This window comes from Macadamia integrifolia, unplaced genomic scaffold (genome assembly GCF_013358625.1).
Source record: "Macadamia integrifolia cultivar HAES 741 unplaced genomic scaffold, SCU_Mint_v3 scaffold2360, whole genome shotgun sequence".
Taxonomy (NCBI): Eukaryota; Viridiplantae; Streptophyta; class Magnoliopsida; order Proteales; family Proteaceae; genus Macadamia; species Macadamia integrifolia.
Genome location: NW_024868658.1, coordinates 51,297 through 62,890, shown reverse-complemented (window position 1 = coordinate 62,890; position 11,594 = coordinate 51,297). Strand labels below are relative to the sequence as shown.

At 35.2% G+C, this 11,594-nt stretch overlaps 2 protein-coding genes across 2 annotated transcripts in view; both read left to right on the top strand.

Annotated features, from left to right (window-relative positions):
• LOC122066359 (ABC transporter C family member 3-like) overlaps positions 1 to 11,594 on the top strand; it is a 23,611-nt gene that overhangs the window by 10,052 nt on the left and 1,965 nt on the right. The gene's annotated exons all lie outside the window — the stretch shown is intronic.
• Positions 5,144 to 6,403, top strand: LOC122066360 (polygalacturonase-1 non-catalytic subunit beta-like). Its single transcript, XM_042630179.1, has 2 exons — positions 5,144 to 5,220; positions 5,328 to 6,403. The coding sequence occupies exons 1-2, from the start codon at positions 5,170 to 5,172 to the stop codon at positions 6,297 to 6,299; spliced, it is 1,023 nt and encodes a 340-aa protein (XP_042486113.1). The 5' UTR covers positions 5,144 to 5,169; the 3' UTR covers positions 6,300 to 6,403.

Genomic DNA, 11,594 nt, shown 5'->3' with positions numbered 1-11,594 from the left:
TCGATTCCCTGACCCCCACCTTCGGCATTGCCATCAGCAGAGGAAAGAGAATCCCACTAATCAAATCTATAGTTTGGTCTGCCGTCAGCATCTCTTCTGATGAAATCCTTAATGTTGGCAGGAAAGTCAACATTTATGGCTGAAATCCCTGTCTTCGCCGCATCTCTAGCCAGGTAGTCGGCAATTGAGTTCGCTTCTCTGAAGTTGTGAGTTATTTTCCATGTGATACTCTCCAAATATGGCTGGAGGAATATCCATCTCTGCAAAGCAAACCATGGAATTTTATTTTGCTGGATAGAGATTGCAACAGCACTAGAATCCGTCTCTACCCACAGACATGGAATGCCCATCTCCCTAGCACGCATCAGCCCCACCATTAGGCCTTCGACTTCAGCTTCGAAGACTCCCGAGACACCCATAAAATCATGCTTTGGAGAAACCATAATTGCATTAAATTTATCATTTTTGTTGAAGGTGTTATCGGTTTAGCAGTCACATATGGACTTAGTTTCAGTATGCAAGGAGTTGTATGGGATCTTAGTAGTCTTGAGAAAAAAATGATATCAGTTGAGAGAATACTACAATATGCTTGCATCCCTAGTGAACATCCTGTACTGGTAGAAGAAAATAAGCTAGATCATGAATGGCCTTCACATGGGCAAATTGAAATTGCTGATTTGCAGGTAATCCCTAATCTAGATTCCTCAAGTATTTCTCTCCTTATTTATTTTCTCAATTTATATAGGTCCGGTATGCCCCACATCTTCCTCTTGTCTTACGAGGTCTCACATGCACTTTCCCCGGAGGGATGAATATTGGCGTCGTTGGTCGAACTGGAAGTGGTAAATCAACTCTTGTACAAACTCTCTTCCGCATTCTTGAACCAACAACTGGTCAAATTTGGATAGATGGTATCAACATCTCCAAGATTGGCCTTCATGACTTACGCTCAAGATTAAGCATCGTCCCACAAGAACCAACAATGTTTGAGGGAACTCTAAGAAACAATCTTGACCCACTTGATGAGTACAATGATGAACAAATTTGGGAGGTGGGTTTTTTTTTTTCTTTCTCTTTTTGATGAATAATGTTTAATCAAAGAAATGATAGACATATGATCTTCCAACTGATGTTCACACTCAAAACAAACAAAACACAGTTGACTGGCTGGGACTGTGAACTCCGTTCTCCTAGTCATCTTTGTTGGATATCCCCAACAATCTGCTTCTATTTCTTGTTCAATTTTTGAAATCCTTTCTATTGATTGGGATATGTATCTATATTAACTCCTTTCTCATGGCCATCTTCTTTTATTAGATGCGTTAAATCATCTTTAGGCGAAGTATGTCCCAAGAGATTCTCTTAGTGGGACTTGGGAAATGCATTGTTTTTATTATCCTAATTTTTATTTCAACTTGACACTCCTTGCTTCTTCATTTCATTTTTTCGTTAGCTTATTTTTAATATAATCATTTCCATGTCATATTGATTAATCCATGTTAACACGGATTATTTATTTATTTATTTTTAGGCTTTAGATAAATGTCAGCTTGGTGATAAAGTTAGAAAAAAGGAAGGAAAGCTTGATTCTGCAGGTTGGTTTCTTCTCATATACACTATGTTAAAATTTCTTAACATCAATTTACCGAAATTACAAGTGCACAATCCTTCCAAATTTGTATGATATATATAACTTAATCCAACCTTCCAGCCCCCCAAACCTTTTCCAAGAAAAAGTAGGAGAAGAAAAGTAAATGAAAATAAGATCCTAAATTGCTAACCCAATTTCATATGGTGATTGTCATAGTGACTGAGAATGGAGAGAATTGGAGCCTAGGTCAAAGACAGCTAGTTTGTTTAGGGCGGACATTACTCAAGAAGAGCAAAGTTTTAGTGCTTGATGAAGCTACTGCGTCAATGGATACTGCAACAGACTATCTAGTTCATCAAACACTTAGGAAGCACTTCTCAGGATCTACTATCATCACAATCGCACATAGAATAACATCAATTCTTGATGCTGATATGGTCCTCCTCCTCGATAATGGTAAGTACTTGGTACCTAGGGCTCAGTTGGTTTGGTAATAAATATTGTCATCCTTTTTAGGTGTTTGCCTACATGACTTGACATTTTTTTCTTGTCTTAAGCAGGCCTTGCACTGGAATATGATTCCCCAACCAAATTGCTAGAAGTCAAGTCTTCATCATTTGCAAAGCTTGTTAACGAGTATACTCGAAGATTTAATTCCTAGTTTTTGAAAAACTAAATAAATGAGTTTTGAATGTTTGAATCTAAGCATGGTGCATTAGATTGAGGTATACTGCATTTTAGTATGACAAAAATTGTTGGGAGAAGAAGGTGGAATAGATGTCTGAGTTTCATGTAATTATTTGGGATGACATTGGCATTCAGTGGAAGTACTTGAGATATAAAAGAAAAAAGAGATGAATTTTTTTTTTCTTTTTTATTGCATGTATATCCATAAAGCATTTGAGAAGGTTTAATAGTGCAACAGTATCTTTAGAATTACCACAATATCTATTATGTGGCATATTATGTAGAGTCGAAATTTTGTAGATAGGTAGAGTCCAAGGTCCATTGCTTACATGTCAAGCCATCCAATATAATTTATTTTATTTGAATTCTAGTGAAAAACATAATTGTTTTCTTCTAAAAATAAATTTCTGAAAATAAAAGTGAATACACCATACATAGGATGGTTTGTGCTTGAATTTATGTCTAAAATTTGATATGTGGCCTATTCTAGGTCATTTTCTGAATGTCCATATGGTTGAAATTGCTACAACATTCTTTTATATGGAAAAACTTAGTGCAGGTCTAGAGATACCTTCTAAAATCTGCCAATAATAATAATAAAAAAAAAAAGAAAAAAAAGAAGAAATTTGCATGTTGTTACATCAGATATAGGAGTGTACGACGGGGTTTCTCTTCACCCATGTTGAAGAGATTACCTTCGACTTCTAGGAGAAAGATGACTTCCTATAATGGGGGGGGGGGTTAATTATGGCCTTTCATTTTCTTCACTGTGGGTTAAGAACACTCTCTCCTAAGACATCTTAAATTATCTATTGGCAACATTTCGTTGAATAATAACTGTGTTATCTTTTCTATGCTTAAATTATTCTTACCGATTATTGTTATGATTATTTCTGAGTTTCCTTCCTCTCAAAGTTTTCCTTCCATAGCCATGCATTTTGACCTAAGTTTCAACATTGGCTCCTAGAACGGCAAGTTTAATTTTCCCTATAGCCTACCATATGTTAGGTTATTTTGACCTAAAAAATGTATGGCTGAGATTCTGCACCAATATGTATATATATATATATATATATATATTCCTAATTAAATGACGCTTAATAGAACATCTGCTTTTTGATTAATGTGTTATTGTTTCAGAAAGTGTCCAACGTCCTAATTTTTGGTAAGTTAGAAATGTTAGATGAATTAAGTGATCTATAATGCTAATGGGATTAAGTGGTCAAAGGGAAAAGGTTTGAGTTCCTTTCATTGAACACGCTTTTCTTGAGTTTCTTATTATTGTTTTTGTTTGTATTTACTTTTTGGCGTGGGGAATTCTTGTTGAGTTAATTTCTTTTATCGATTGTGCATGTCATGCTGTTGTAGTGGGTGTAATGGTAAAGTAAATTTTTTAACTTTATATATAAGGTGCCTTTTTATATATTATCTTGGCAATTTTTTGGGACACTAGATGCCATTTTTTGGGCACAATAGGGCTCTAGTACTTGAAGTAAAATGTGAATTTTATTATGGATAGAACTGGGCACAAAATTGAGATACCTTGTGGAAAGGGAAGATTATTAGCCACCTTCTCTGTATGGTGAGATCTATCTATTACAAAAGTTTATTGAGAAGGCCATAAAAAAAAAGTGCAAGTCCAATGAGTTTACACAATTAATTTTTGTTAATGAAAGAAATATTTTAAGTGATATGTTTGGATAGGATGGTCCCACTTCGATTAGCCACTTGTAAAAGTCAACTTTTAGGCACCATCCCTATACTGCCCATATGATAGGGTTTCAAATTTTTTTTTTTTTTTGGATAATAACAAATATATTTAGATAGAAGACATGAATTACATAAGGTTTAGTGTTCAGAACAAGAAACCAAGGAGTAGAATGTGGTAAATCCATTGTACATGTCATTAACAAGAATTTCCAAGATAAAAAATGGACAAAACCAATAACTTCTCTAGACATACAGTTGTAAACAAGTTTTATTAATAGCTATATATTTCTCTTTTATAGAGAGAAATAGAACCAAAATGGGCATGATAACGATACATGTCAAATATCTAGTATTACAGTATGCATGTGATTCAATACATGCCAGACACAGTATGTCAAAATCCAACCCAACGAATGACCAAATAATATGGTTAAAAGACACGTGAAGGCATCAAACGAACCATATCACATTACCCTTTGCGTTTTCAATGGTTTCTCCAAGTCTGTTAAAGTAAGGTCTCAATCAATCAACTTTTGTGACATTACATCTTCATGGGGGAAAACATACTTGATTAAAAACTTTCAATGGATGGATCATAATGTGGAGTTCAAGTCAACAAAATTTAATGTCACGTTTGGGGCATAGGACATGACCACGTGGTAGAGTAAGGTTTTAAAGGTCAATTAGAAATTCAAATTTTAGTGAAAATAGTTAAAAGTAATAGATAGCTAAAAATAAGAGGGATCCATTTACATTGGGGGTGTAAGATTCAATATGGCTGATCCAACATTATAGTTCCATGTGGCAAAGATTTATTCTTTATAGGTTTAATTTAGAATTCATATCTTTTGTAGCGAACAGTGAGGTATGGTGAACATCAGATGACTGAGAGCATTTGGACACGCGCACCAAGGGGTTTCCAGCCACCCAATGCTCACTGTACCGGTGCATCAATTATAAACAATTTTCACACTCTCATTCACCCCAAAGCAAATTAATGCAAACCAATTTGATTTGCCATAACCACATCAAATTTCCTCCTTTACTCCCCTCAAAGTGTTTGAATACCAAAATAACAAGTTACAGATAACTTTTATTTTTATTTTTTGGTCTATATATATTCAAACAACCCCCTCCATACAACAAACCCAGCTCATTCCATTCTCTGTTCAGCTACAACCATGACACATCCCATTCTGTTGCTTGGGCTTCTGATAATAACATACTTTAGTGTAAGAAAATTGATGACGTCCCATTATTCATTGATTCCATAATGGTTATTGCTTGTTCTTGTTTTATCTTTCTTATTTATTTATTTATTTTTGCCATGAAATTATAGGGTTCTCAAGCTAAAAATGCCTTCTCACAGTATTGGGAAGAGCAAATTGGTCTTCCACGCCCTCCACATTGGTTAGTTGCAAAGGCTTCTCCATTAGACCTCCATCAAACAGCAACATTTATGAAACTCATGGAGGAAAATGAATTGTCTTCCCACTTGCGTTCATTCTGTAAGCAGGCTAATATTGCTTGTTCTACGAATGCACTGGATAAGAAGGCAATGGACAGCAGTAACTTGTTAGCAGTAGCAAAATGGAATGTTGCCAAACTGAAATATGATTCTCCAAATGATACACCCTTGCCTGTTGCTAGCCAAGGGGGATTGCCATTTTTTAGGGAGTCAATGGTGAAAGAGGGAGGTTTCATACATGTCCCTGATTTAAGAGACCCAATGTCATATAAATCATTCTTGCCACAATCTTTGGTTTCAAAGATCCCATTTTCCTTTGCCCAGATCAAGGAGTTAAAGAATATTTTTGGAGTGGTGGATGAATCAAAGATGGATAAGTATATCCAAGACACCATTGAGACATGTGAGAAAAGTCCCATTCGCGGTGAGCAGAGCACCTGTGTGACTTCTGCTGTGGATCTCATTGATTTTATTGTTGAGAAATTAGGGCATCATGTACATGTATGGAGTACTGAGAGTGTTGAAGGATCTTATGAGAATGTCACAATTGGATCTGTGAAACTCATATATGGAAACCTCTTTGAACCACCAGTCATATGCCATAGTCAGCCGTTCCCATTTCAAGTGTATTATTGTCATGTCTTACAGAAAGTAAAGATATATGCAGTTGATATATATGCTCTGGAGAAAGTGAATCATGCAATCATGATATGCCATTATGATACATCAACTTGGAATCCAAACCATCTTGCTTTTCAGCTTCTAGGTTTTGGGCCAGGCCTAATCAAAGTCTGTCATTGGATAAATGAGAATGGAATGGTATGGGTAAAGACTCTAGGTTGAGCAGCATTTTGAAGATTATATTATCTTCCAATTCTCTTGTTTCTGTTACATGTTACTCCTTATGCTATTTGAATGATAAACAATGGCCTATTTTTGTTTTCTTATCATATCTTTCAAGTTTGAATACAACTGTGTTCTTCAATTCTCCAACACAAAAGAGAAAATGAAATCAAAACAAAATGTTAGTTATATAAAAATTTCAGCTAGACTTGCTGAGTCCATCAAGAAAAAGTCCATATGAAAGGTAAGGTAAATCAGGTGAAGCCCAAAATTTTCAGTATGTAGAGGTTAAGATCCCCTACTTAAATGTCAAGTTTAAGATGTATTGGGTTTGACCACGTGGAAAAATAAGGGTTTATATGCTCGTTGGAAACTCAAAATTTTATGAAAATAATAAAAAATAAATGAATGGCCAAAAATAGAAGAAAGATGCCATTAAAAGTGGCTTCAACATGGCTTTGAAATATGGCAGTTGGATGATCCAAACTATAGGCGACTATGCAACCATTTGAATTACCACATAATAGTTCATTGTGACAAAAATTAGTTTGGCAATGTTCTTTAAGCTTTTTCTTAAAATGATGGTTAAGCCTTATATGAAAAACGGACCAGATAAGAAAAGAAAGGGAAAAGACTGGCATATCGTCCAGTGTATCTTAAGTTAATGCCCATTTTATCTTTCTTTCTTCTCCTTTTTGAAATGACTCTCTTGCCCCTCTTGTATGATGCTCTGTTCTGACTCTCGCCTCCATTGGTGTTATCTGCTAATTTACTGTACACGAATAGTGTGCCTATCCCTCTCCTAGAAAGAAAATAAGAACCAGTTTTGTGAGAATGACTTGTAATTGAGAGGTGGTTTTGGTATTAAAACTTTGGGCGAAAGAACCTTGCCAGTTTAACACAACGGCTCATAAGAGCACATGTGAGAGCATCTACAGCGCACATAGGGGGCAGCCGCATGATCTTTTTGTGTCCATATATTTCTGGGTATTTATTGTGCCAGACCAGCAAGGTTCTTTTTCCCTACAATTTTTTAGGGCTGAGTGTGAATTGAAATTTTGCTTTTACTGTAGTCATGAAAGAGTTGTTTTCACTTTTTCATAGGGGAATTTGGGAAATTACATGTTAAAGGTTACATTTAGCCAGCCTCGTTAAGTTGCGATAAGACTGAATTTGTTATTATTTAAATGTTTAGGGGACTGACCAGACCTTTCCCCTTTTTTATTTGTTGGTCTTAAAAAATTTCCTTCCGTATAAATTCAAAAACCCCCTTTCCATGCAACAAACACAACTGATTCCTACAAAGTCACATACCTGACTTATTTTGCTCTCTGTTTGAGTTCCACCATGAAGCATCCAATTCTATTGCTTGGACTTTTGATAGCAACGTACTTTAGTGTAAGATATATACGATTCTTTTCTATTATGTATTCATCTCAAAGTTTGGCTATTGCATCTTTCCAATTTAAATTTCTTATTTGGTTGGTATTTCCTCATGAAATTGCAGCAATCTCAAGCTGAAATTGCCTTCTCACAGTACTGGGAAGAGTATATAGGTCTTCCACATCCTCCACAATGGTTTGCTGCAAAGGCTTCTCCATTAACCCTCCATCAGATGGCAGTGTTTTCAAAACTTATTGAAGAGAATAAATTGTCTTCCCACCTGCATTCATTTTGTAAGCAGGCTAACATTGCCTGTTCTACAAAGACACTGGTGAAGATGACAACAAATGACACAACCCTACCACCAATAGTCCCTGGAATGATGCCAAACTGAAATATGATGGCGGCAATCTTCCAAATGAAATACCTTCATCGGCTTCCATCCAAGGGGGATTGCAATTTTTCCAGGAATCAATGGTGAAAGAGGGAGGTCTCACCGCTATCCCTGATCTAAGGGACCCAATGTCATATAATTCGTTCTTGCCGCGATCTCTTCCATTAAAAATCCCATTTTCCTTTGCCCAGATCAAGGAATTGAAGAACTTTTTTTGTGTGATAGATGAATCAAACATGAATGAGTATATTCAAGACACCCTCGAGATATGTGAGAAGGGCCCCATTAGAGGTGACCAATTCACTTGTGCAACTTCCACCGAGGATCTCATTGATTTTGTTGTAGAGAAATTAGGGCACCATGTACATGTTTGGAGTACTGAGAGTGTTGAAGGGTCTTATGAGAATGTCACAATTAGAGCAGTGACACTCATACATGGAAGCCTCTCTATACCACCAGCCTTATGTCATAGTCTGCCATTCCCATTTCAAGTCTATTATTGCCATATTTTACAGAAAGTAAAAATATATGCAGTTGATATACATGCTATGAAGATAATGAATCATGTGATCATGATATGAACTATAACACATCAACTTGGAATCCATACCATCTTGTTTTTAAGTTGTTGGGTTTAGCCCTGGCCTAATTGAAGTTTGTCATTGGATAAACGAGAACGAATTGGTCTGGACAAATACCCTAATTTGAGCAGCATTTGAAGATTAGATTATCTTGTAGTTCTCTTGTTTGTTAGTACATGTTACGGCTTATACTATTTTAATGATAAATAATGAACTTTTATTTGCTTGCTTCCAAGTTTAAATAGAATTTTATTCTTTAATTATCATTGTGTTCCCCATATTTGAATGCAAATTAATTAACATAGCTAGGCATGTTAATTAAAAAAATGAAATTAAAAAAAAATAAAAGAATACACAATTAATGTCTAGGCATACTTGGACGGCACAAATATAAGCAACATAATTTCTTCGTTCTTCTACTTTCAGCATTGTCATCAGTTGACGAGAGAAATATTCACAACATCAAGAAAATCTATATCTTGAGCGATACAGCGTTTCCCAATTGATATAATGAGAAATAAAATCGCAAACATTATCGTAATTATCAAAACGTCTGGTTTTAACAGCTCGCTTTGTCAATGAGTCTGCTACAAAGTTAACTTCTGCTTTAGCTGAGTGCTGAGTTGAACTGAGAAAGTCCTTCATGGCCATCCACTGCTGTGAGATACACTCTACAACCTTCTTCAAATCACATTCAATCCATATGCAACTTATCCCTCTCGTCTTATCTAATTGTAGCCAATTTTGTAACAAGTAATAGATTGTGACATTTGCAGCTTGAAGATTAGGATAGAACTGATATGGGTGCTAAAAAAAAAACAGTGATGTAGATTTTTCTGAAGTACCACATTTTTCCCGTCACATGGTTGCACTGTTGGTGGGAATCCTTTCCTTTCATTCTGTATAGGGATTACAAGCAATATCAGATTAGTGAATCTAACATACATAAATTAGGTTGATGGATGGTCTTCCTAGAAGAATCATAATGGAGATGGGACATGAGTAGAAAGAACCTTTCCAGTTTAAACTTGAGTATGAGAAGTGACCAACCCTAAATATCTGTGGAAAATTTTAGTATACCTCTATAGTTTGTCATTATTTATTATTATTATTATTATTTTTTTGTAGGGATGGAAGTATGTAATAGCCAGTATGCTCGATCTTTTGGTGAGCATGGGTTTTTTGCACACCACATCTCAACCAATTACATCAATCAATAACTTTTTTTTTTTTTTAATAAGACCATTCAAATAATTTTTACCATAAAGCTTATATGGATTTACTTCTTGCTACATTAGGCACACTGCAATTTATCTATTATAGAATTTCCATGAATAACAATTATGTTTTCTTTTCTTAGTGTTTTCTTGCCAATTCTTGCAATGATTAAATTTTTGAGTTTTCCCTCCTCACAAAGTTTTCTTTCCATGGTCTTGCATTCTGATTTGAAAGTCTCAAAATTGATTCCTAGACCGGTAATTTGAACTACTCCGACAACCAACCATGTGGGTGATTATTCTGACCTAAAAATTGTATGATTGCGGCTCTTCATGAAAGAAGAAGATAGCCTTAACTAAATAATTGTCTAGGACATCAACTTTTGATTAATGCATTTTGTTTAAAATTTCTAACATTCTAATTTTTGGTAAGTTAGGAACGTTAGGGAAATTAAATGATCTATAACATTTAAAATGGGGAAGTTCAAGGTCCTTTTAGTTGAACATGATTTTTTTTTTTAGTTTCCTTTTTAGTTTTTCATTTGAATTACCCTTGAAATATATATTTTTTTAACTCACAACATTTTGGATTGTATATGCATATGTTATTTTTTAGTGGGTGTAATTGTAAAAATGAATACAATAATTTGATTGTTTTATAAAGTTTCCGTAGTAAACTTCTTTGGACAGTAAATGCCTTTTCTTTTATGCATAGGGGCTCTTGTAGATGGAATAAAATTTGAAAATTGTTATCAATGGAGTATGGTATGGAGTTGCTAACTTTGCGATACCTTGGGAAGGACAAAGCTATTACCTGACCTTACTTTTTTTTTTATTTACATCCTATAGAGCTGCCCAAGGGAACTTTACTCACACACACAAGAGGGGAGGGGGGATGATAGAAAAAGGGAGGGGGGGATGCGTGTGACAGGAGTTGATCCCTAAACCACAAACCTGACGCCTACTCTATCAGCAGAAGCTACAACTAGTACGCTATGTACTGGATTCACAAACAATTTAGGCCTCACTTAATTGAAAAGATCATACAAGAAAACATGGCAAGTCCAATGGGTCGACACCTAATTTCCCTTAATGATTTTATATTTTTTTTAATGGTTCACTTAGTCAAAACCACCCAATACCTAAGCATGTGAAAGGTTCCACTATTGAAATTGATTTTTTTGATGGGCAAGTCACTTTTGACTTTGGACTAGTCATTTAAATTTACTATTGGCCCACCATGTTTCAACCTTGTAATTGTAAGGGTTTGCCAAGTCTTTCAAAGTTGAGTTTGTCAATCAAATTTTGTGACATATCTCCAAGTGGGAAGAGCATATTGAGCTGCAACCTTGAAAATGGATGAATGTTCTTATAGATATCATAGAGATCATGTCCATCAAAATTTAAGTTCTAATTAAGCTGTCTTACCAGAGTAAGATTTCCTTCATCGCACAAATATATAAACATGTGACAAATGATTAAGTGATGCCCAAATTTGTGGGTAGGTAGGGGTTTAGTCCACTAATTGATTGTTTAGTTTGGGACATATTGGATTTTATCACGTGGCAAAATAAGGCTCTAATGAGAAAAGGTGGGAGACTATGATGGAGAGGAGAAAAAGGTGGGAGTGATGAAGTGAATGAGAAATAAGGAAGAATAGGAAAATAGAGTTGGTTGCAATACTTGGCAAACTAGTTTGGAAACTTTTTTGTTAGTGGAT

Coding starts and splice junctions, on each gene's coding strand:
- LOC122066360 (XM_042630179.1), top strand. CDS start 5,170: ATGACACATCCCATTCTGTTGCTTGGGCTTCTGATAATAACATACTTT. Junction 5,221..5,327: donor TGATAATAACATACTTTAGT/GTAAGAAAATTG, acceptor ATGAAATTATAG/GGTTCTCAAGCTAAAAATGC.